Consider the following 27,100-nt stretch of genomic DNA (forward strand, 5'->3'; position numbering starts at 1 on the left):
AACTGGTTGTCATAAAATTTAGCTAATTGAACTAATCCAGTTTGAACATGAATTACCTGTACAATTCAAACGTCCAAGAGATTAATTTATTCAGTTCTATAGTACGTGACTAACACTGTTCACTCAAGCAGTTTCATTTACCTCAATGCCCTCTGTGTTGAAGATTTGTTAGAACTCTATGTGACATTGTAGGGTGACAATCACAAATCGTGGTCAAAATAATTCCAGCATTACTCAGTCTCGAAGTTCATATTCACTAATTTTCCTCCGTAAATTCAATGCTGATATTAAAAAAATACACTTTGCAAATGGAAAGATAACTTGATATGCACATTTCAAGTTTGTTAATGGACTATATTGTCAATTAATTTGAAAACCTTTTTGTTTCCACTCCACATGCCAAAACCTAATATGTGCCATTTAGGTGGAATGATAATACCCCACCCCCCCGCGTGTGTCAGTTTCATGGGCCGACACTTGTCATATTCTGATGCTAAATATTAGCACCAGAGTATTTGCTTGCAATGTCATTGTGTTAGAGATGTACCATAGAGATGTTGCACTGTTGATATTTCACTTTCTGCTGGGGCAGCACAAAAATTGTGCATCTCTTTTCCATTATCATAATCCCAAACTCAGACACTGTAGTGTATTTAGCTGGTGCAAGGTCGATGCAAACTATTGAACTGCTGAACTCAGCTGGGTTGTTGAGTTTGAGGCCCTGCTCCGGGGTCTGTTCTTCCTATTGGACTGTGGACTTTGGGCCATCCACCCACAAACTTGGGGGTGTAGCTCTGGGTGGTTGGGAATTTTATATAGATTGGGTTGTTGTACAGTTAGCCAGTTTTCTCCTCTCCCTCTCCCCTGTTAGTTGAATAAAGTTGAATAATGATGTTGGAACTCTGTCCCCGGCCGTGTGTATAACCTAGACACATATAATAGACACATCGTTTTAAATGTGGAATTACTCTATTAGCTTATTTATTTTAGATCAATGGGAAAATATTCTGCTGATATTTTCTTAAAGAATAATGTTGTAAATAATAACCTCGAGCAACACTACGGAACATTTCATTAGTTAAAGCAGATCTGGTAATGCCAAAATGTCATTAGTTTCTGGGAGATTAGGTGCAGGCATTCAAATCACATCCTATAGATCGGTGATCCCATCATAAAATAGTTGGAGGCTTAAGAATTTTCTCCAAGATTATCCCTTTAGAGTTTTTTTAGGTTAGATGATCTGAGAGATTATAACTGAATGCTACAGTGTGATAGCATGCAGGTTTAGAAAAAGAAAGTAACCTTGATAGTCTTCTGGTTGCAGGCATGAACAACACAGAACAGAACATTTTAGGATAAATTATAGATGCAGTAATAAATATTCATTTGCTGTCAGTATCAAATTACTTAAACATAAGTATTGAGCTTTGTATTTTTATTGTATTTTTGTACCACCAAATTTTCATCTCGTTCTATTGCTGTAATACTATATGAAATACAAGGCATCTCTGGATTGTAGATCTGATATGAAATGCAATCTATCCTTGTTTTAAGCCCTTGATACCTTACTAATCAACATACCATAGATGTGAAGATTAATGAGTTTACTTAAAACATAATCTCTGCAAGCAGTAAGGCCATATAGACAAGATGCACTGTTTTACCATAAGCTCAGACCACAGTGGGGCAAGTTTCTGTAAAATTTCAAAAAGTTGATTAATGGCAAAACCAATCACAGCCCAGGTTCCTAAGGGAGCTTTCACACATGACCTGATCACCAAGATATCCACAAATCCTGAGGATATTCAGGATGTACGAATAAATTTTTGTTACTTAATGAGTGAAATATCAAGTAGCGGCTTGCTTGTCTGGAACAGCCACAAATGCAAGTTTCAAATCACCGCTCACTCTTCAATGAAATCTGCTTATACAGTTAACAAAAAGTCATCAAGAGTTGAGTTAATAACAGCAAGGGCAATCTTAGTGATTCTGGGGGCCTGGGCAACAATCACGGATGGGGCCCCAGAATCATTGCATCACCACTCCCTGTCACATCCTCTTATGTACCTACTTCTTGTCACCAGGGTCCAAGCAAGGGGTGGCCCTCATCCCATGCGTGGTGGGCAGAAGTCACTGTCACCTCAGAAACTGGTTACCTGAGCTGAAGATGAGGCAGGAGCAAGTGACCACTGAGCCAGCTGTCCCTGTCCATAAGGGTTTGGGGCTTTGGGTGGTCAGGACCCCCCCCCACTCTGGATGCAACCCCAGGCAGCTGCCCCAGTTGCCCATTGACAGTGCCACTCTAAGCAGACTTACTGCCTTTCTAAGCCTATTGACTTCAGTGGATTTAGAGGATGTAACTCTGCTTAGGATAGCACTGCAAATACAAGGTTAATCTCTGGTAAATCTCTATTGGAAGAATCTCAGCTATGAAGCATTTATTGGGATGGAAATGCTTTTTCATGCACTTGCACAATAATCAATTTGTGCCCATACAGCAAATGTGAGCACAAGATTTTTCAAAATTAGAGAACACATTGGAGCATAGGAGTGATCAGTGTTTGTACATAGTCAGAACCAAGTTGTGATAGAACTTCATAGATTAAATGCATTGCTTTGAAGTAGGCTGTGAAGATGAACAGAAACCAAAACTGATCCTAGAACATGGGATGGTATGCTGGATGAATAACTAACAGCGCATTCATGACCGGAATGCCTGTGCTGGGTTTAGGAGGCAACATAGCAGCACTGCCTACTAAGGAGTTTTCAGTCCGACTGAAACCTCCATCCAGCGCCAAAAATCTGTGCAACTCTCATAGGCCCCCGAAAAAGTGGGCGTTCCTGAGCCATAACGGCTCCCCCACCCCCCATTCGGCACCGTAACACCCTGGGAACGCCTCCTGGGATGCCGTTGTGCCCCGAGAACGCCTCCCGGGTCGCCACTGCAACCTTTGCAGGCGTCCGGATGCCAGCGGTTGGAGACCAGCGTCTGGCCCTGCATGCCGGCGCTGGGGCCACAAACACTGTGGGCCCTTGCGCCGGTGTAGGCTGTGGCCTTGGGCGCAGCCACCGGCACACCTGAGGAATGTGCTGTAAATTGTATTTCTTATTCCATTAGGGTAACATGGTTTTGAATGCTCAATTATATTAACAACTTTTGTTTTATGCTTTCATTGTGTTTTATTTTGTAAGCTACATTGGGCAGGTTCCCCTGGAGAGGTGGCTTTTTTTCTAAATAAATAAATAAATACATTTCAAACAGGAACCTTTTTACTAACTATCTTGTATCTCTCTTTATTTCAGCCATTAAAGATTGCTTCAATGGTTCTTTGTTGTGCCCATCAACAAATAGCTGCATTCCAGTTTCCCAACGCTGCGATGGTATTGTACACTGCATCGATTTCTTCCTTGATGAATCTAGCTGTACAGGTAGTCTGCTAGTTTTAAATCAAAATCTCATTCACCATGAAGGCTGGCATATTTATTTCTCCAGGAGAAAATTAATAAAATAGGCAGGGCTCACAGCGGCAAAATGTCTTTGAATTTCCCCAGAGGAACACTTAGTGTATTCCATTGTTGCATTTGGTACGAAACTAAGATAAAAATAAGAATGTGACCAGCTCAGATAAGGGTTGAAGGTGGGGGTTTTTCTGTGAGTTTTAAGTCAGGATTCAGATGGTAAGATCACAAGCTGTACCAAGCGTGATTTCATTAAAGTAAGTCTGTAGTAAGTCTGCACGCCCTGGAAGCTAAAATGACTAAACTGAGGCTATCATATGAGAAGTCAAGAGACACTAGAAAAGACAATAATGGTAAGACAAGTTGAAGGCAGCAGGAAAAAAAGAAGACCCAACATGAAATAGATTGACTCTATAAAGGAAGCCATGGCTCTCAGTCTGCAAGATGAGAGCAAGGCTGTTAACAATAGGACGTTTTGGTGGACTTTAATTCATAGGGTCTCCATAGGTTGGAAGCGGCACTTAACACATACACATAGTCCCACAGAACCCTGACCTGGATGGCCCAGGCTTTCTTGATCTCACAAGATCTCAGAAAATAAACAGGGTCAGCCCTGGTTAGTACTTGGATGGGAGACTACCAAGGAATACCGAAGTCATTATGTAGAGGAAGGAAATGGCAAACCACCTCTGTTAATCTCTTGCCTTGAAAACCCTTCTGGGTCTCCATAAGTCGGCTGTGACTTGACAGCACTTTACACACGCAGTCCTGCAGAAAAGGAAGAACATTTTGAAGGCACTGGGACAACTTCTCTAATTAACAGAGTTGCCAGATTGTGTTGTTGAGGTTTCTGTGTATCTTTAAATCAGGAGAAAAGGAAGAAGTGGCTTCTCCAATCAAGTTTTCCTTGAGATAGTGGACTCCTGCTTTACCACAAAACAAGAGAAGGAGAAGGGACATAGGGAAAATAGCAGAAGGAAGATGAGACACTTCTTCAGCCTGATGTTCCATCTTGGTGGCAAATTCAAAGCTATGGGGGAGTCTTTGGTTTGCTATCTGCCAGCCCTAGTGAATAATGATAAAAATTGGGATCACTATTAGAAACTTAACATAGAAAATATACAATTCACTCAAATATAATCCACACAATCAAAATAATCCTCAATATGTACATATTATGAAAAGGTAGGTAAAAGTATAAGAATCAAACCCAGATTGGGCATTGTCCTTTATGAGGCTTCAATCTCATAGAAATCACTGAGACAAATCCTTAACTTTGGCTTAGTTGTGCCCTAAATCTTGACATGTATGAAGAGATCTAAAAGTACAGGCAGAGAGAGAGAGAGTAAATGTAGTTTTCTAAAAAAGTGCAAATACAAAATCATGCAGACACATGTTTATTTTTAAAATGGTAAATCTTGAGATTGCATGGTGCCTAAAGAATACCTACATTAATATTTATACCCATGCCCTTGACACATATAGATATTTTTTGCTTATTTTTTCCCTAGCCTGTCCAGAGTCATATTGCAAAAATGGAGGCACATGCAGCAAAGAAACTGTTCCTCTCTGCAGGTAAGACTTGCTCGTCTTCTTAATCAGCATACCTCTTTTTGGGAGCTGTTGGGGAAGGCCAAGGCAACCCCATTCCCACAGTGGTGGATCCTTGCAAATCCACACTTCGCAGTTCCTGATCTCTTCCCTTCGAAGCAAGAGTCATGCCATCATATTATTTTAGCTCCAGCCAGTTTAGAAAAGCAATGATGATTCCAAATTTTTTTATTCTTCCTGCATTGAGCATCAAATCTCCATTTTAACCTTTCTTCTCTCTTGTGCAAATGGAACCCATGGATCTGTTTTCGAGCCACCAGCAAGGGTAGGCGGGCAAGCTCCTCATCCTTCCACCCTCAAACTGCCCAGTCTCATTTTAAATGTCCTGTTAGGTATTTCACACTGCTTCTAAGAGTTAAGGTAAATTCTTATTTCATCTGACAGATGGGAAAATTTGAACCCAAAATCCCCATTTCAATTTTACTTCTTTGCCCATGGCATGGATCCTAAGCATCATGACCAGATTTGCCTTCCTCTAGAGTGAATCTGATCATGCTGGTTAGGATCCAAGCCTTGAATTTCCTGCCTCCCCCCACCCCCCAGCCACACACGTCAGCCTCCTGTGTGCCAAAATGAGTGCTTCAGTGATTCAGTTTACCTCACAGGAACAAAGTGAGGGACAAACTGAGGACCTGCATTTGGATGATGGAACCAGCAGAAAAGCCTCCTCCACCAATGGAAATGCAGTTCTGTAAGCGTCACGGCTGTTATGCTGATGGCTTTGGGGAGGGGACTCAATGCCATAGAGTCCAATTGCCAAAGCAGCCATTTTCTCCAGGTGAACTGATCTCTACCAGCTGGAGATCAGTTATAATAGCAGGAGATATCCAGCCACCGCCTGTAGGTTGAAATGAATAACAGCAGAAAATTGCCCACCTTTTTTTAAATAACCAAAAGTTATCTTATAACAACTTATAAGATACCCGGCGATACCCAGACCCCTGTAGCTTTGCAGCACTGACTTGGCTGGTTTGTGAGACCTGTGGTCTGTCCTTGAAGAACTGTGCATCTATCAGGATACTACTCTACAAATGCACCATATGAAGAATTTCCTTTTTCAGCTTACCTGAGGTTTGGAAAACACAATACTTTGCAAAAAGGAAGTTGAGTGGCTGATAATAACACTCCAATGTGGACTCTATTAGCTGGATTGATTTAGATGTATATATGATGTTATAGGATTGTTTATATGTATTGGTTGGTGATGTACACTATCTTATAAGTTATTACACTTTTGGTTATTTAAAAAAAGCTGGGCAATTTTCTGCTGTTATTCATTTCAACACACGTTACAGCAGGCTGACCAATTGTTGTTGCCATAACTGCCTGTAGGTTGGCAGCCCTATTTTTAAGGTCTATTTATTGTTCATTTTTATCCAGTTCTTTTCATAGTGCTTTTATATTGGTGTTACCCACCTTGGGTCCTGAAATGCTCAGGAGAAAAGCAAGTACGTAAATATTTTAATCACATAAATGTTTCTCAGCTGTGATGTTGGAAAAGATGTTGCTGCACTCACCTCCTTTTCAACATGACTGATCCTCGGACACGACCAAATAAAGCATTGTGTAATGATTACATACCCTTGACTAAACCAATATATGACAAGACTGCATATACCTGACTAACCTGATATGTAACAAATGCGAAACTGGATTATATGTGCATATTGATTCAGATACCTGACTACTGATGCACATGGTAAGTACTAATCAACCCTTCCTGATGTGCTTTTGTAATTACACCATGTCTCTTCCAGCAGAATGCTGCAGTGTGAACATATGTGGAGTGCATGAGGAAATGTTCTGACTGATCTTATATGCTGAATAATGCTTCTATTTTTGTTTAAAACCAACCCTTTTAATATTTAGGTGAGCAGCAGTATGCACATTTGTTTAGGAAATATCTTTGCAACAAAACAGGAAGTTATTTAATTGAGCTATTTAAATCAGTTTTTTTAGTTATCGATCATGCTTTAAACCTTGATTTTAAGCTAAACCATCCTGTAGGAGTTTTCAATTTAGGAATTACGAAGAACTGTAAAGACAGACGTTGTGTTCATATAGCTTTTGAGGGAGTATGCATATATAAAGACTACCATTTGCCCATAATATTTTTTGTTTCCTTCCTATTACTACTTCTTAGTTCTACCACATGAATGCTGTTCAAAGGTGAATTTTCTTGGCTTGGTTAAAAACCTGAATTAGGTTAAAATGTCAGTTCTGAAAAATATGTAATGGTAAAGCCAGCAAAAAATTATCAATGGAAAATATTCTTCCAGCTTAGTACTATGTGGTAGAAAATTTAATGCAAAATATTTTATGCTAAAGTACATCCATAATGTATTATTTCTTGTTGCTTTTTAACATTAAGCAATCTACAGGGCTGCAGGTTGTTTGTTCATTGCAGAAGTAATCATCTGTTTACCGTGTTGTATTGTAGCTGAAATCTTAATGCTGCATCTAATACCAAATCCATCTTGGCAGAAAAGATGTCTCATGATACAAAAAATATATAGATATATATAATTAAGGCATACATTTCCAGAGAAAATCACACTGTTTGTGCTCAATATCATGTTTTAATATTATTGAAATGAGGAATTTAGAAAAGCAAAAAGAAAATAATGCAAAAGTAAGATAAGCCACTGTTTTTGCAATATATTAAAGTCCCTATGATTATTTTAGATTAATATTAGAGGCCTTTTGTAGCGGTTTTTTCCCCCCTACAGCTTTCAGAGTATTAAAAACATTATACTTTAGAATATACTTTAATTGAACTGCCTTTGCTATGCTCAACTTTTCTGTATTTCCTTTAAGCGATCATATGAACAATTACATTTTATTAAGCCAGTGCTTTTGGAATTTTGAGCTCAAAGTTTATGACTCTTTCCCTCCTTCCCTCAAGCTAGAGAATCTCTAATATGAGATCAGATTGGCAAGGAACACTAAAGTGGGAGAAACAACATTCATGTAATCTTTTCCATATAGTTTCTCTTCCATTTAGCCCTTAAAATTATGGAGACATCTGACAAGTTTCTATATTTCACAAAATCTGCCTGAGGTTTACCTTACCACGGAGGGTGAGAGGATCATTTGGTTGTGAATACAATTGCTGTGTTCAGATGTCAGATAACAATGTGGTTTATTTAAACCATGATAATCTTACCGGACATACATTTTGTTGTACAAACCATGGTTAACCTACCAGACACTTATAGCCCATTCCTAAGGTGTGTGTGTGTGGGGGGGGGGTTATGATGGTGGCCGGGAGTGGCACTGCTGTGCCTCCTCCTCTGAGGCTTCCCGGCCGCAACGGAGGGGGGGAAATCCTTTTTTAAAAGAAAAAATGAAAAAGGGGGAAATGCCCCATAGAGAACAGAATGGCTGCACCACTGAAAAAGGTGATGCAGCCCCACCGCTGCTCAAGGGGGCGTTCCCAGGGTGAAGGGGGCTAGGAAGTTGACTAATGTCAGCTCCATCCCTTGGAACACCCCAGTAACTCCCCCCCCCCGACACTGTCATGGGCTTTCCCTTCTGGGAAATCCCTGCTGGCATGGCTGTGATGGTGGTGGGAGCCAGCAGCTCCCAGATGCCGGTGTGTTTGCCCCCATGCCAGTGTGGCTGCCACCTTATTCTGTAATATGGTGGCACCTATGCCGGCACAGGGTCATGCCGGCTCCTAAGGAGCTTCGCCCCCTCTTCAGGAATGGGCTCATAGTGTGCTAAAACAATCATACAGGGTGTTCCTGTGTATATGTGTTATTTATTGTGTGACCTTGTATGAGCTACTTCCTAACAACTCATGCCAACCAGCATTTGGTCTGTAGAAACTTTATGGATTATTAATTAACATGTCAGTTATCAGGAATGTTAAGTTCTACATTTTCAGATATGCAAATGGGATTTCTTATACTAACGCTTCGTTGATCTCTTGCTTTAAATTTCCACATAGTTTGGCTCTTTGATTATACAAGGTCGCTGACCCCTGCATAATGGATCTGCTCTTTTAAGGTCTTCCCCAAAAGACTTTGCTGCATGTTCATGTTCTGTCTGAGGTATGGTTGGCAGTTACAGATAATAGTGTCTTCTCAGCAGTGGCACTGAAGTAACATAATTTCCTCCCCAGGGAAGTTGCTTTGGTCAATTTTTTGTTTACATTCAGTCACTAGCCATGGCTTATTCCGGAGAAGTGTGGTATTTGGCAGGAACCCAGTTCTTAGGATTTATTTCCAAAAAAGTAGCTAGTATCAGAGTATTAGAAGAAAATTGGACTCAGTCGTAGATATGTACTGTAACTTTTATCAAATGGGATGAGGCACTCCTGATGTGAAATATCAGTACGGTTTATTTTACAGTACACTGAAGTTCATTAAATAACAAGCAGCAGCTGCCTGTGAAATTCTTTTTTTAGCATTCATTCCATTTAATCAGTTTTTTTTAAAATGTACAGAAGGTACACTGAATGAATTCAAATACTGATTAAACTTTAACAAAGCAGCCGTCCTTTCTCAGACCTACATCTAACAGAATAGCAGGCTACATTTCTTGAGTAAACTTTAAGCTGTGAATATATTTACTCAAAATGGTTTGTTTGAGTGGATTTTTGAAGGAAATTTAATTGGTTGAGAAAAAGTCAATAAAGGTTTTCAAATGTGGTCCTTTTCATTAATGCTGCTGCCATAAGAGCTTTGTAGATTTAAACTCATTCATTCCTCAGATCATATTTATTTATTTATTTATTTTCATTTCTAGCTCCTTAAGACTTTGCTCTGTTCAGTAACAGAAAGGTAGGCTGGTTCCTTAAAGGGCTGGAGCAGCTTCAGATTCTAGTTTCTTAAGATATAATATTGTAAGGTATAAGTGGAATAATCAATTCAAATAATTGTTCCATTTTCTTACTAAACTATCTGCTCTTTGGAGTCAAAATGTCAAGAGCATGTATTTCTGCAGCTTGAGAAGGGAGCCGGTTGCTGTGTCTGTAATGGTGTTGTAGAAACTGGAATGCCATTGCTTTGAAGGTATCTCGGATGACCTTTTTTCTCTTCAGGGAGGCCTTTTGTAGGGGGAGGGAGGAAAGGTCATGACCAAATTTAACACATCAGTCATTCCAGGTGCGGAGCTATGCCCCAAATAGCTACCACCTTCCAATACAGTTGGTGGTTGGATCATTTCCTCTATAAAGAAGTACAAAACTTTTATTTTCCTAAACTAGTTTCAAAGTTGAGACCAGCAGCTGATGAAAGTGATATGCATCTTTTCTTACAGGATTTTGAAGCAGAGAAAGGTGTTAACCCCTGCTCAGAGAGTAACCATAGCAGCACGTTCTAAATATTTCTTTAGGCGCTCCTGGCTTGTATTTTATCAGTCCTGTCAGATTATGTGGTATCAGAGCTAGAGTTATTTTTAGCATCTGATCCAAATAATTGAATCCTTAATGCAAAAGTACCGCAAGTCTGTTCTGTCTGGAAAAGGAGAACATTAAAGAACAGGGTAAGTGAGAGTAATTTGAAAGCCCTGGAAGTTGACTGAGGAAGAATCCATCTTGCAGGACTGAGCCTTGCAAATCCCAATACAGGATTCCAGAGGAGTCCACTCCAGTGCTTGGGATGCTGAACACATCCTGTGAGCTGACTGAGAAATGCTCTGCATTCTCACGTGAATTTCCACGAGTTTAAATGGTGCTTAATGAGGCAAAACCATGTTCCTGTTTACCAGGCAGTTTGCATCTACTAAAAGGAGGCCAATAACTACATGCTGCAGAGAGAGCCAGGATGAGGTCCTAGATGTACATTTTAGCATCCAAAGTGGCCCTTTAGACCTTGAGAAGACTTTCTTACTGGCTTACAACCTCCTTCCCTTCCCCCTCCAACAACAGACACCTTGTGAGGTAGGTGGACTGAGGGAGTTCAGAGAACTGTGACTAGCCCAAGGTCACCCAGCTGGCTTCATGTGTAGGAGTGGGGAAACCAACCTGGTTCACCAGATTAGAGTCCATCGCTCATGTGGAGGAGTGGGGGAATCAAACCTGGTTTTCCAGATTAGAGTCCACCGCTCCTAACCACTACACCATTCTAGGAAAGATTTATTTTCTTGAGAGGGACATTGATGAAGGTGACAGAGATGCTATAGGACAAGGGCTGGTATCCTTGTAGAGGAGAATTATTATGCAATATAATTTCTTCAGAATTACAGGAGACTGTGGAGGTATGGATTGAAATTGTAGGAAGCAGGGAGGGGACATGTTTTATTACAGATATTCATAAATTTGTGAAGAGGAGAAGGTTTGTATTTGGGACAGGGTTGCCAGCTCTGGGTTGGGAAATACCTGGAGATCTGAGGGTGGGGCCTGGGAAGTGGGGTTTAGGGAGGGGAGGGACCTTGATAGAGTATAATGTCATGCAGTCCATCTTCCAAAGCAGCCATTTTCTCCAGAAGTGGAATAAATGGTTTAAATACATACATACGTATGTACATATGCCATTTATGTCCTCTGGAGAGCAGTTTTAATTCCAGGAGGTTGGCAACCCTAATTTGGGACTAAAGCTGAAAATGGCAGTCAGGCCAGAGACCAAATGCAGAGAAACTGAAATATTTAAGTTTTAAAAGATGTCTGCTCTATATTTTGGCCTAATGTTTGCCTTTCTTGTACATCTTCTATCCAGTTGAAAAATCTTTTGGTGATTGCTAGTTGGGGAACAGGAACCTGCAAAGGCTCCGGTGTTGAGAGGTCAGGCAACATATGGAGCTTCCATAGATTTTTGTTACCCGCTCACCATTTGTATACATACATCCCTCTTTGTTACATCACCAAAACAATTTCTTCATGTGAAATCCCAAATGCAAAAAAAACTCAAATATTGGGCTCAGGACAAAGTGTATGAGTTTAACAAATTTATGCAAAACAATTAAAATACCAATAATGAAGTGCTTTGTGTAACTCATTCTGAATTGATACGGAGCTTTCCTTGGTACAGAGTATAGTTTGATTTTTGATATATATTTTTTGCGCGAGCCGTTGGGAGGAAAGAACATGTGGAGTTGTACAATGAAGGGAAATGTATTCTGTTCTGCTCTCTGCTTCTGACCCAGCATGCCGACCTCTGACCATTCTGTCTGCCCCTATTAGACTCCCTGTTGGTTCCAGAGCTTCAGGCTTCCTTGTTCTTCTCTGATCCTCCCTTGCCAGTCTTCCTACTCAACCAGCATGAGCTCAGCTATCTGAGAATTAAATTCTTTATGCTGTTGCTAGGTGGCTGAGGCACTGCCAAATACATGCAAAATCTCACAAATTTAGTAGAACTTCTTGAACTTTTCCTGCCAGATTACAGTGTTGACAGACTGGTTCAGCTCCTTGAATTTTAATTCTCAACATAAATATACAAGCAGGACTTTTCTCGTCACTCTGAAGTGCTGTTTTTATGTTTGCCATAGCCCTAATCGCCTACCTGTCTGCATCTCTGACAGAAAAGCTGTAACTATGTAATGTTCCCAAACAGCCTTTTCTCACATTAGATCCCCTAGCCAATGTCATATATGACCCCACATGTGTATTGTGTTTTTTTTTTAAATGTATACTATAATGGAAAAAGTGTACACAGCAGTTCACAGATCTGATTTCAGTGTTAGGAATTTCTCTTGCAAATGGGAATATATGTGACCTTGTGTAAGAGTAAAAAAATTATGTCCCAGCACAAGCTATTAGTTTGCTTTGCATTTAGCTTGCTCTTATCTCGCCAGATGTCAAAACAAACCAGCTTCGAAATTATACTTTTAAGCTTAGTGTCCAGCTGATCAGAAATCAGATAGATCATAAAAACAGGTCTGAGGAAGTGGATAGGAAAACAAGTTGCCAACACCATCATCCTGTTCTCTTATTCAGCCGGGCATTTGTACTGCATGGTTAAGAACCTCTCCTTCGTTTCCAGATTTAGATACACAGTCATTTACTGAAGAGACTGTAGCAGGATGTAACATAGGTTCTATTCTCATGTTTTATATTGTTCTAGGCTACATGGGACTTGTCCCTCGTCAGCTTGACTATGGCTTTCCTAGCCAAGAAGTTGCCAAATAGCTTTAACAAAGCCAGGTTTATCACCTTTAACATGTTGATCTTTTATAGTGTTTGGGTGTGTTTTATTCCAATCTATCTGAGCACCAAAGGGAAATACATGGTGGCTGTAGAAATCATCTCTATCTTGGCTTCCAGTGGCTTGTATCTTTTCTGGCTTGTATCTTTTCACCTAAATGCTGTATTATTGTCCAAAGACCTGAACTGAACAATAGGGAACTGCTCACAAAAATAAGGAATTAAAGAAATAAATAGTGATTATTTAATGGACTTATACATAGTTGTGTTTATACTGGATGTGAGCCACCCCGAGCCCAGCCTTGATTGAGGAGGGGCGGGATATAAATTGAATAAATAAATAAATAAAATATTCTAATGCTAAGCCACAGGCAGTCATGCTAGGAAAAGTTGAGGGCAGCAGGAAAAAAGGAAGAGCCAACAAGAGATGGATTGACTCAATAAAGGAAGCCACAACCTTCAGTTTGCAAGATCTGAGCAAGGGTGTCAAAGGTAGGACATTTTGGAGGACATTGTTTCATAGGGTCACCATGAGTGGGAAGCGACTTAATGACACTTAACACACACAAGCCACAGGCCCTCCCTAACTGCCAGTTTTGCCACCTAGATAGTTCATCCTACTGGCCTGACACAAGATGTGACTGTTAAAAAACTGTATATCATATTTTAGGTAAAATAGCAGGTTATTTTACTAAAACAACTTTGTTATACAGGTATTTCTAACATGACCCCCTCCCCCATTGCTGCTGTAGCTCTCTCCTTGTGACATATGATGTGGCCAGGGTTGCAGAAGTCGGGCAACATTAAATGGATTATAATCATTGTTGAGGAAAAAAAGAGTCATATAGTGTAATGACTATTTATGATCTTTCCATTAAAAGTCTCTTAGTGCTGGGTCATTAACCTAACATATCACTGCAATTTCAAAGCATTTTTGACTGGAAGGCATCGCTGTTACCATATTCCATTGTTAATTATAGACTTTTAAAAGGTAGTTCGACTTATCAACTAAAGTTATGTAAAGCCAGGGATTTTAGTGAAGAGAGTCATTTTCTTTGAAAAAAACAAAAGAACTCAGGACAAACTAGCATTCTAAGGGGTGCTGCACACATGAATGTATTTTGCTTGGTTCTCAAAACCATTTGCTGATTTGCTGCTCATCATGCTGAACCTGAAGGTGCCTTTCCACTGATGCCACTCTTGCATTCACAAGTTTTCCATTCACAGAAGGGTTCTTCTGCTATTGGCAGATTCCTTCCACGAATGGAAGACTGCTGTGTAAAGGGAATGACACTTCTAGATCCAAGCTATTGGTCTTGGGATAGGTGATAATAGAAATGCTGCCTGTGATGTTCGATAAAGCAAAAAGACCACACCTCAGCGGCAGAGTACATGCTTTGCATGTAAAATGCCCCAGGTTTGATCCTGGCATCTTGAATCAAAGAACTTCAGGTAGCAAGTGCTGGGAGAGATCTTTCTCTGCCTGAGACTAATATTGAGCGAGATGAACCAAAGGTCTGGCCCACTATAAGAAAATGTCATGTTCGTTCCTGCTGACAGTTTCACACATGGAGATCATCACTTGATTTTGTAGTGAGGAACTCATTCATCCTCAGTTAGTGAGAGCTCTCTGTTGGAACAGTCATTCAGCACCAATTGTATGCTTTGACATAAGGCCAACAGAAACATCAATCTTGGTATTGCTTGGTGGACATGAAACTTATCCTCATAGCGGGATGCCCAATTCCTATGACCTTATCACATCAGGGTTAATGATGCTGTTATAAAGATATTAAAATAATTAAGGAAGCTCATCAGATCTCAGAACCAATCTATATGTAATGGGTACTTGTGTGTGACTTTCCGTGGGTTGTTTTAAAAAATCCTGAGAAAGGTGAGTTGGCGAGCGCTATTTCTGCTTGTTCATTCATCCAGGCAGTGAGGGGCAGAATGACAACAGCAGCTAGGTGCAGTCACATTACTGCTCACTCAGCAGGATGCCTGTTCAAGACATTAGTGCTTTCTGCAAGGAAGCCACTGAGTGCCATATTGCCAAGAACAGCACCCCCCCCCCAATTGGAACCATCCCTGGGTACTGATTAATATGAGTTATTTCTTTATTACGTCACAGGAAATACATTTGCATCACCTTATTAAGATTCATGAAGTCCAAAACCACTGGAATTTTGGCATTAAACGTTAGCTATTTGTGGGCCACACACTACATAATACACATTCCTTATGGGGCACTTTCATTGATGATAATAGAATGTGAACATCTGGGACGTTGCATGATCCTTCCAGTTTCAGTAGATGGAAGCAGTGTAGTTATACAATACTAGCAAACATCCGCATCATTAATACTTTTGTTATTGATCTTTTGTTTCCCTTCAGCTTGATCAAGGGAGAGATGGGAATGGATTGTGTAACTTCTGATGCCTAAGCTCTGTGGATGTTTCTCAAATAGGTTTTGTTTTCCAGACAAACCACAACTATATGCAGTTCATAAAGAGAAAGAAGAGCTGAGGTTGCTGGCTAAAAACCTGCCATCTACATTTACTTTGGAACCCTCTGACTAGGAAATGCCATGAAAGAAGGCTACATTTGCTTAATGTTTGCATGATTGCCTAAGCCATAGTTTTAGAAGCTGGCGTGTCGCTTGCTTCTACTTCTAACCGCCTCAAAATAAGCACATCTGTTCCTGCTTTAAAAGTTATACTTTCTTAATCATCACATATATGACTTGTCTGTAGTCTCCACTGTTGAGTTCTCCTGTTCTAAGTGCTCAGATTCCAGTGAAGTCACAGCCCACCATGTATTGTCTGTGCAAACCAAACGTTTGGCAGCAGGCTCCTGAAGGAAGGCATAGGCCCAAACCATAAGAGACATGTCAGCAAACAGTTCGACTTCCTTTTTGCTGTGTGGGTGACCAGAGAAACAGGAAAAGGGCTTTTTTTATTGAAACCGCCTGGCTAACAGTTTACTAGCTGCAGAAATAGCAGCAGCAACACTTAAAAAGCCATATTAGAGGCAAGGTCAAATGCAAAGTTTAAATGCTGAGCATAAATAATTACATTTCTACTCCACTGTGTCTGATGAAGGGAGCTTTGACTCTTGAAAGCTTATACCCTGAAACTCTTGTTGGTGTCTAAGAGGCTACTGCACTCAAATCTAATTGTTCTACTGCAGACTAACATGGCTATCCTCTGAAACTATGTTCAAAAGTTATGTACGTTTTTTTCAGTGGGTCACACTCAGAAAAGCATAAAATGTTGTGTTGTGAGTGACTATCAGAAAGACATTTAAAGTGTTTTTATTTTATTTTTTTTGTTTGTTTTACTGAACTTTCCAATCAAGTCCTTTCCAATCAAGGGATCCGATGGTGTAGAGCTTGGGTAAGGGCCTTTTCAGTTCAGGCCTTCTAAAGTTGGCTATCTTTGGAGACATGACCTTGTAGGGCATGTACAGAAAATTCAAACATTTCACTTGAACTTGCTCTTAAAAGGTACCTGATGTGGTTTTCTCTATATTGTTTTGAGAACACTAGGGGCTTTTCTGCACATCTCATTTTTGTAGGGTTGCCAATCTCCAGGTACTCTGAACAATAATATCAGCACGTTAGCTCACAATGTAAACTCATTCAATCTAGTTTACTTCAATGTAGAATGTCAATAGAACAAAAAGCAACAGAAACACTCCTTGTTTTACATACAAAGGTATGAAACAAAATAAATGTCAAAGTCCTGTATTCTGCTTAGGTTAATTTCACCTTGCAATAATTCATACAACAATCCTGAATAACACAAATTCTTCAATAACAGCAGATGACACCTCTAGTTCGGTAGTCGTTTCGCAAAAGCTTCTTCTGTTTGCATTTAAGGGCATAAACGCCTCTGTAACAACACATAAAAGCACTCAATATTGTTATTTTTAGTACATTAATACAATGAAAATCAATTTGTAAAGATATTAGCTTACCACAATCACATGTAAAGATCACAATGGATTTCTTGTAATAGTAACCTGCATTTCATAGGGCCAGTGGCCTCTGAAAAATTATAAGAGTGCATTTAATACAAAGATTTTTTATATAAAGATTTTTTTTAAAAAGGACAAATAAAGGAACCTACAAGTCAATCTAAATGAGTCTTACATAATCTCAAGCAGAGCAAACCCTGCTGGGTTTCTTTTCCTCAAATGAGGTTGAGATAACCATAGTATCTCCCCATAGAATTATACAGGTCAAAACCGTGGTTCAGCTGATATGTATTAACAAGCCAGATGGCTTAAAGGAAACTGACTTAAAGGAAACATGCCAGATCAAATTCGTTATTCAGTCCAGCCGGAACTAATGTTTTGAATGTTTCCTCAGAGTAGGGTTGCCAACCTCCATGTACTAGCTGGAGATCTCCTGCTATTACAACTGATCCCCAGCTGATAGAGATCAGTTCCCCTGGAGAAAATGGCCGCTTTGACAATTAAACTCTATGGCATTAAAGTCCTTCCCCTCCCCAAATTCCGCCCTTCTCAGGCTCTGCCTCCAAAACCTCCCACTGGTGGTTGAAGAGGGACCTGGCAACCTACATTTTTGTGGCTAGTGTGCCCTTATTGTGTCAGGCGGGGGGTCCTTTTCCACATGTGTTTTCTCCTTCTAGTGGTTGCTTTGATATTTCATTGCTGTATCTTCAGCTTATTTCCCTGCACTTTTAAAGTGTTTGGGAATCAGCCAGTGATACAGCAATGAAATATTGAAGCAACCACTAGAGGAAGCAAAACATATATGGAAAAGGAGGGGGAAAGATGCAGTATGGGTACACAAGCAACAAAATAACACGTGTGGAAAAACCCAATAAGATGGAGGCATGGTGGGCATTGGTGAAGCAGGGAGGAAGGGAGGGCCTGGGGACTGCAGAAAATATTAAATCAAAATGGGGTCTCTAGGTCAGAAGTTTGAGAACCACTACTGTAGAATGTTATTTACTGTTAATGTTCATATGCAAACTGGATTGACCAACTTCAACTAAGTCGTCCTTTGGATCTGATTTCCAGTATATTTGTACTGTGCTTCTATTCTGTATGGCTGACAATGAGCATGATTGAGTGTATTATATTATAATAAGCAGAAGTAAAGAGAAGTAAGGAGGATATCTAGGGTGACATCTCTTGATGTTAGTAGTATTCAGGAAAGGCGCTGCAAGTTAGCTCTGTTGCTACTTATAGTTTAATCTCTTCTAAGTCCATTCCGCAATATGTCTTTAATTTAACAGTATATCAATATAGAAGAGCATTTAATGTTGGCTAGGCTGAATGCTTTCCCATCTAGGGTTACTGAAGGACGTTTTGCAGGCATTCCATATTCAGATAGAAGCTACGTATATGGGGATGGCAGAATAGAGACCCTGGAACATATTTTGCTATACGGTTGTCGTTGGGATGATCTGAGGTGGAGATATTTATGGCAACTCCTACTTTATAAATTTGATCTCTCCCTGCAAAGTTTAATTCAATGGTTGTTATTTGGTACCGATAAAAGAATCACATTATTAGTGGCTAAATTTTTGCGGGTGGTAATTAAACGTAAACAGGGTTAATTTTGGGTATTATATTAGTTTGATGCTGCTTGTGGCCTTTTGGCTGTTTAAGCAATATCATTTAAGTAAGAAGGATGCTTTTTGATTAGTGAAAAGAATATTTCAGAACAAGCATTGTCAGTATATCATGGTGGAATAAAAACTTTTTTTACAAAAATTTCTTCTTTCCTATTTGCTCATAGGCAGGTTCATCCTGTTAACATATTCAGTGGATTCAGACTAGTAGTTTTAGTTTTGACCATTCTGTGACTTGAAGAGTTCATTGCAAAATAATTCCATGTGTCTAGAAGACGTGTGAATGTAAACTAAAAAAAAGAATGTAAACTATGACTGCAGTATTAGGGCAACATGAACAAACAGTGCATACAAGTATTAAGGGAAATGTAATAGGGTCAGAGTGAAAAGAACCTCAATTACAGAGATATGGAAGAAACAGTAAAGTCAGACTGTTTATCATAACAAAAAAGGAATCTCGCACTACACTTTTTTGTAGTATAAGCTTTAATAAGAATCCGTTTCATCAGATGCATCAAGTGATACCTCTAGCAGTAAGGAAATAATGTAAATAGTGGGGTAAAAGACCATGAAATGCAGAAGGTATGATCTGTGATATTTACATCAAAAGTATACAAGATAAATACAGTTATCATGATAACTAAAGCACTTTTTAAAAAATTTGAGCTTTGTTATGTTGTCATTATTTTCAATGATTGATTTATTTCCACTGATAAAATGGGAAGAAAACAAAACATGCATGTTTTAAAAATCCTTCTTTAGAAGATAGTTTGAAAGGACCTTGAAATTGCTAAGTTTACTTACATATCTAGTGAGATTTTGTGATGGAAGGGAAAGATTAAATAAGATGACAGCATTAAGAACATTGGATTTGTTTTGTATTACATTGAAACAGACATTTAAATAAGAATGTTCATGGGGGGAGTCGTATTTTGAATGAAGTAAGAATGTGAATCAGTTACCAAAGGGGCAAAGGGTGTGCTTTTGTAATATTAGAAAAGTTTTGTGTAGCAAGATGATGAAAAGTATCCCTTCCCCCCCACCCACCTGCTTATGGCTATTTTTCACCCATTCCAGATTGGAAAGTGCTGAAACTGAAGTATTTTTTTTTCATTAGGGTTTGGGTCCAGGTGCTCAATCAAAAGAGGCAGGGACAGAATTAATCTACTGACCGGTGTACCTCCAGCATAGCAAGGTTGTTTGAAACCTTCTGTTTGAAATGTGGCCTCTACTTCATAGGCTTTCATTGCCTATTGATCCATGGGCAGAAGTATAGGATTTGAACTCAGAAGATGTGGCTTTAAGTATAACTTAATCAGTGACCAGTAGCCATGGTGGCTAAAAAGAACCTCTGAACGGAAGGCCTTGTCCCTCCCTACTAACTGGTTGGCCACTGTAAGACAAGATGCTAGACTAGATGGGCCACTGGCCTGATCCAGAAGGGTTCTTCTTATGTTCTTAATTAGCCATTGTATCCACCTCCCCAGCTATTGCATGCTCATACTTCTACAAAATAAGTTAATTGGTGGGAAACATGGTATATTTGCTTCTGTGGTCCAGGCTTAGTCTTGACTGAACATCTCTCAGTTTCTTGCAACATGCCATAGCTTAGAAAAACAAATAATGAATAAACAAATTGGAATAATTACATTTGCAGAAAATGCTCTCCTTGGACAAATTCATGGACCATAGGGCTATCAATGACTACTCGTCATGACAAATGGAGAAAAAAATGCAGGCCCATAAAATTGGACCCCCTGATCCAATCTTCACCAAACTTGGGAGTTCTTGTAAGGAGAGTCACCTAAAACTACCCTGAAAATTTGGTGCCTCTACCTCAAAACACAGCCTTTCCACAGCCCTGCAAAGATTCCCCTAGGGTAAAATGGACCTGAAAAATAAAAAAGGGCTTTTTTCAGATTTGCCTTTTTGGCATTATTAAAATGATGCCTCTTTTTTCAGTTCAGCATATCCGAATACACGCCCCTATCCATAATCCCCCTTTAAACAATTCAGTGGAGGCCCATGTTATGCCTCTTTCACTCTTGGTGTGACTAAGGTCAGGACAAACTGTAGTATTTTCATTACTGTAGAGTATATGAGAAATTCTACCTTCTGGAAAGTAGGGGAGTAACCAAAAGGGACAGTATTCCCTTTTTTAAATTGGAAAAAAAAAATCTCAACAGATAATAACTTGTATACATAAACAAAAGAGTATATAATAAAGATCATTCAATACCAAAAAAGGTCTCTTAAATGCATAAATAATCTCTTTATAACCCCAGCTTCTCTTAACATCTAATATATTATTATCCAATTTAAGGACATAGCAAAATTTCTGCCTTGACATCCTCCCCTGGTTTCAAGATATGCCAAAATTTAATAAAAGGATCCCATCTTTGGATAAATATATCCCAAGAATGTGGCTTATTTTGTTTCATTTGTTTCTATACCGTAATTTTGTCCATAACCATATTAAGTCAACAATTTCTAAGCCACATGTCAATGGGGGCATGTCTTCCACCCCTCCCCCAATTGACTTTGCAATAAGAATTCTTGCTGATACTACTACCAAGTTCCTCAGTACATATCCATGAGCTTTTTGCTAACCTGTTTTCTATCTGCCCAAACAGAATCAGCATTGGACAATATGGCACTCTAAATTCCACTGTTGTATTAATTATATCACATATCTCATGCCAGTAATGTTGTACAGCTGAGCAGCTCCACCACATATGAAAAAAGGATCCTTTAGCTTGACAGCATCACCAGAATATATGAGAACTTTTCTGGTTCATCCTATCCACACAATAGTATCTATATAAAAACTTTAAGCCATTTTTTCTTATTCTTTTTGCCATCAAGTCACAACTGACATATGACGACCCCATAGAGTTTTCAAGGCAAGAGACATTCAGAGGTGATTTGCCATTGCCTGCCTCCGTGTCATGACTTTGGTATTCCTTGGTGGTCTCTCATCCAAATAATAGTCAGGGCCAACCCCGCTTAGCAGAGATCAGACAAGATCAGGCTAGCCGTATGCCATCGTTAATTCTTAATTTCTTAAGTCAATGTCAAAATAACCCTTATCGATTTTTCCAAGTTATTAATTGAAATCTCTCTTGCCAGGTCTTGGTGCTTTTTTACTCTATAATTCTCTGTAATGTAGTTCTATCAATATGTCATATATTTTTGCCAATAATAATTTTTTGTTTGAGGAAGAGCAGGCCAATAGTTGCTCAAAAACAGTTAATGGCCTAAATGTATCAGAATGAGAATGTTTGCCTTGCCAAAAACATTAATTTGCAAAAACTGTTTTGTACATTGTAAAGAAACAGCATTAGGCATTATTATTTAATGTCGTCTGTGCGAGTAGATGAATTTATGTTTGCTTGGGAATGATTTATTCTCTCCAAATGTACTGCAATCCACCTGGCAGGAGTAATGTCCTGCACAGGCAAGCTCCAGTTCAAGCAGGCTATTTCAGCTGATAAGAACACTACATTAAGATTTTAAAAAGAGAGAGAGAGTGAGAGAGACAGAAAGATACTGACTTTATCACAGAATTCTGTTTAGAAAATATGTGTCGTAATACATACAATAAAATGCCATCATTGTTCAACCTGATAAAATAAGTGACAGTTTAATTTTATCACGGTTTTGCAGATTCGTTCATGAGAAAAATATTCCAAAGTAAATAGCAGATCCATGGGATTCTTTGATAGGGATGAATGGTCATTTTCTGCTTCTGAGCATGCTGTAATACAGATATAAAAGTGTCTAAATAAGCAGTGCTGCCTGGTTATTTTGCAGTTAATAGAGCTATACTTATTGAGGAAAGATGTTATTGCAGCTCCTATTTGTAACTCAACTGATTTCAATTAAGTGGAAAAACCCAGAATGTAGTTCAGACGAAAGCAATAAATAAATAACGGTGACATCTTATGCCTAAAAACACAAACAAGATACAAGGCTTTGGCAATGGATGGGCTGAGGAAAGGCTTGCAGTGCTGATAACATTACGTGTAAAATCTGGTTTTTAAAAAGGACCAGCTGACAAGGATTTTGTGGGTGGGTGGCTGCATAGCTAAGTTTGTTTTCATTTTTCCGCAATGAACTCTGGCAGCCACGTATCACTTGTTCATGCTCACTAATTTAATCTACATGCTAATAGCAAAGTCAGCCAAATCTATTTTTGCCTAGACGTGTAAAGATCAAACTGACTTCGTCTACCTCTTACAAGGCAGACTGTCCCTTCTCAATAGTAGAATACCTTTTGATAGTTCGGCATATAAGAATCTAGACCACAGCAGAGGCACTTTATTTTATCTGACATATGCCATCTGGGGAAGGGTGTGTCTTGTTCAGTATGTAGGAATGGGTTTCTTTCTGTTTCAGATTGGAAATGGATGGCATTTTAAAAATAAATCCCACTTACCCAATGTGCTGCTGATAGTCATGAAGCAATTAGTCCAGGAGAATTAATTGCTTGTATTTAATGTGGAAATGTTAGAGCTTTGTGGCCTAGGGAATTTACTTGGTAACTTCTGACATTGCCTGTCTTCAAAATAAATTGGACCCTGGCAGGGAGGCTTATTAAGAAGTCTCTTCTTTCCTTTCCCAGTGTAGAATTAACAAATTCCACAGAGGGGACATACTTGATTGCTTCCCTGGAAAGTCTTTATTTCACAATATTATTTGTGCACTACCTAGGACACCAAGCCCGATAGCAGACAGGACATGGGAGACAGAATGTTTCTAATTTCCCTTCCTGGTTAAATCATTGTTAAATACAGCCCAGCTATTACAAACACAGAAAATCAGCAGTTGTTGACCTGACTACTGAAGTGTTCTGTTTATTAGTGAGTGGAGAACCCTTCAGCCTCATCTGGATCATATTTGGGCTGTTCATTACGAGCTTCCTGCAAGGATGATTGGGGGGATACCTTTCTGTAGAGGCTTCTAAATCAGCAAATAATACTTTGTTGCATGGATGCTGTCCCGGGGCCATTTGGGAATTCTCCCGCAGGAGTGGGCTACTCACACAGAGTTGCCTGAGCAACTGCAGGACACTTTGATGAGGATGATTACATTGCCCAGCAGTTCCTCGGTAAATTACCGTGCCATCTAAACAACTGTGAGTCAATTTCAGCTATCAGGAAGGAGGAACAGTTTCTCCTTGAGATGGAGTAAAGGGTTGAAGTCATGAAGTTCTGAGCATGCGCCAAGATCAGCTTCCAGCCTCAGCTGCCTGGTCTGATGAATGTCAACTGTTCAAGAGCCAACACAAGATGTCACCTCCCAGAACGGCTCATGATTAATTATGAAAAGAGTAAGACAGCCTGATTCATAACAAAAAGGAGTATTATGAACAGAGAAAATTCATATCACAAGCCTATTGATTGTTGACGGTTGCTCATCAAATGGTGCTGCAAAAGGATGCTATTTAAGATGATAATGAGAAACCAATGATTTTTCAACAGCAAAAAACATTGTGACAACCGGAAGGTTAACTAGTTGAGTCTGGCAAACTAGTACTCCCGGATCCCTTCGCTTGATTGCATAGGCAGCTTGGCTTGCTTTTTCCTGGACAACTGGATACTATTATGAGGTCTCAGGTCTCAGGTTTCAAATAGGTATGCTTGAAATCTGTACCTTTAGTTCTGTAGATAACTCCATCTTCTTACATTGTGGCATTGCATGCTTGGGGCATTTTATCTGCAAAGGTAAATGTGTGATTTTTGCAAATGGGAATCATCGTACGTCACATGCATGTTAACTGAGGTTTACTTCATAAGGCTTCATGGTCCAGATCCAAAATGCACAATCAACATTTTGAATATCCATTTTGGATATCCATTTCCTGCTTCCTGTTTGCACATCCGGTGATGATAATCACAAATCTGATATCCGTTTGGAACATTTATTCTTAACAGTATGTAAGGGCTTTTTTTATGTAACATTTATTCTTAACAGTATGTAAGGGCTTTTTTCTGTGAACAGAAAATCAAAGACCGGCCCCTTTTTTTTACTGTTTTTTCTCAGCATCCTCTTCCTCCCTTTCAGCTCACTCTGTAATTCTTTCCCTGGTTTCATCACTGTTCCACCCAATCTCTTGAGATTCTACTTTCTTACTTCTCTTGCCAATTTCTTGCTTTCCAGGGGTTGCTACTTCTTTTCCTGCACCATTTAAAATATGCAGCACAACACCCATTAGATTTTCCTTAAGAATTCTGAAATTATTTTGCACAAAAATGGAAAACATCCAGAAGCCTCAAGCAGCAATTCTGAGATGTAAGTGGCTTTGTGCAGCACCAGCGACTATGGGCTAGAGGAAATGAAAGCTTCCTTGATGTATTTGTTTGCTTTATTTATATCCTGCCTTTCTCTTTCCACCCCATCTGTGACGTTCCCTTAGGGCTACCCCTTCTCACATCCAAGAAGGTGGCTCTATCTGAGGGATGCTGATGTTGGGGTGGCTGCAGTTGGTTTTTCAGGTGCCGCTTGCCTTCAGTTTTCTTCCGCTGCACAACATAGCAGGAGCCCAGTGGTACTTTGGAGGCTGACCCCGCACTTAGGCCCCCAACATATCCACATACAAAATAAAAAAGGAAACAAACAGGCCATATTGGCTCCTCTCTCATACTATAAGTTCCCTCTCTATTTGTGCTGCATTAAGCTCTGATTCGTGTGTGTGTTTATGTGCCATCAAGTCACAGCTGACTTATGGCGACGCTGTAGTTTTTCAAGGCAAGAGACGTTTAGAGGTGGTTTTCCATTGCTTGCCTCTATGTGGGCTGAGAGAGTTCTGAGAGAACTGGCCCAAGGTCACCAGCAGGCTTCATGTGGAGGAGTAGGGAATCGAACCTGCCTTCCCAGATTAGAGTCTGCCGTTCTTTATTTATTTATATATATATATATATATATATATATATATATATATATATATATATATAAATTTTTATTAATTTTTATAACACAAAACAGAAACAAAACAAATACAATGAAATTAACATAAAAAATACAAAAAGAAAATACAAAAGGGTATCTATATATCTTAATTATTACATTCATGATTACTAAATTATAAAATCCAAAAAGATACCCCTTCACCCTCCACCCACCTAAAAAGTGACCCTTCACCCGACTTCCGAAGAAGTGTCTAAACAGTTTTTATAATAATACTTATTAACACAATAATATAAAGTTATTAAAACTAGTTTCTATAACTCGCTAAGTAATACTGTAAAATACATTTTTGCCAATTTATCCCGATATGAGGCGGCCTTAGACCATGTTTTTTTAAAATTCTTCCATATCCTTTCCATGTAGGAATTCCATTAATTTGGCCATCCTCATATACATCCATAATTTCTCTCTCCAGTCAACAATTGAAGGTTTATTCACTTGCTTCCAAACTTTAGCTATCACAATTCTTGCAGCAGCAAAACTATATTGGCAGATAACCCTATCATTATTACTCATATTTTTTTGGTGGAATTCCCAATAAACAAAATACCGACTTCCTTTTTACTCTACCATTAATCAAATTATTCGTTTCCCTAAGTACTTTTTCCCAAAAGCTTTTAATTTTTTTGCATAACCACCATATATGCATATATGTACCTCTTTCCTTTCCACATTTCCAACATAATCCCGGGAGTTTGCCGTTCTTAACCACTATGCCACGCTGGTTCTCTAATTCTCTAATTCTGATTAATGCAAACTAATATTTTCCTTTCATAATTCCCATAATGTTTTTTCTTTTGTCCTCAGATGTGGGAAAGAATGGAGAGGAAACCGATGCCACATAAAAGCTAAACTTCCTTTGACTCCATCTTCTGGTTCCCTAAAAAATGGTGGGTTCATTTTAAAAAAACCAATGAAATAACTTCAGGAGATTTAGTAGTCTGTGTTTGTTTGCTTATTTATCTCATTCACTGGCTTGTCTCTGCAGATATTTGGACTGGGCTGAGCGTTGGATTAGTTTTGCTGTTGATTGAAATTGCGGTCGCTGTTTCGTGCATCCTTTCAAGGAGGAAAGTGCCAAGAACGTAAGTGAAGCATTTCACTGTGTACAGAAATCAGGCCCCAGTATGGAACAAACTATAAGGAATCTTTCCCATTTTTCTTGCTTTGACTTGTACATCTCACTTTTGGCTGTTTATTAACAAGAACAACCAAAAGTTTTTTTTGAACCCAGATGACATGAAGTTGTAAGCTGCAATTTAACTGCCTCTGTGCAATGTCTGGTTTTGATTAACTTGTAAGGTTCCATATTTGTTCAAATTCAACATTACTTATTAAAACATCCTTAAAACTTATTTGCATAGAGGAA

At 39.2% G+C, this 27,100-nt stretch overlaps 1 protein-coding gene across 1 annotated transcript in view; it reads left to right on the forward strand.

The window, feature by feature from the left end:
* The window catches only part of MALRD1 (MAM and LDL receptor class A domain containing 1), a 284,449-nt gene extending 257,629 nt beyond the window's left edge, over positions 1 to 26,820 (forward strand). Inside the window, 4 exon segments of the mRNA XM_056857102.1 lie at positions 3,304 to 3,429; positions 4,971 to 5,034; positions 26,539 to 26,621; positions 26,720 to 26,820. Of these exon segments, the coding sequence (XP_056713080.1) occupies positions 3,304 to 3,429; positions 4,971 to 5,034; positions 26,539 to 26,621; positions 26,720 to 26,820 (374 nt within the window).
* Positions 26,821 to 27,100: the final 280 nt, after the last annotated feature.

Source organism: Euleptes europaea, chromosome 11 (genome assembly GCF_029931775.1).
Source record: "Euleptes europaea isolate rEulEur1 chromosome 11, rEulEur1.hap1, whole genome shotgun sequence".
NCBI lineage: Eukaryota > Metazoa > Chordata > Lepidosauria > Squamata > Sphaerodactylidae > Euleptes > Euleptes europaea.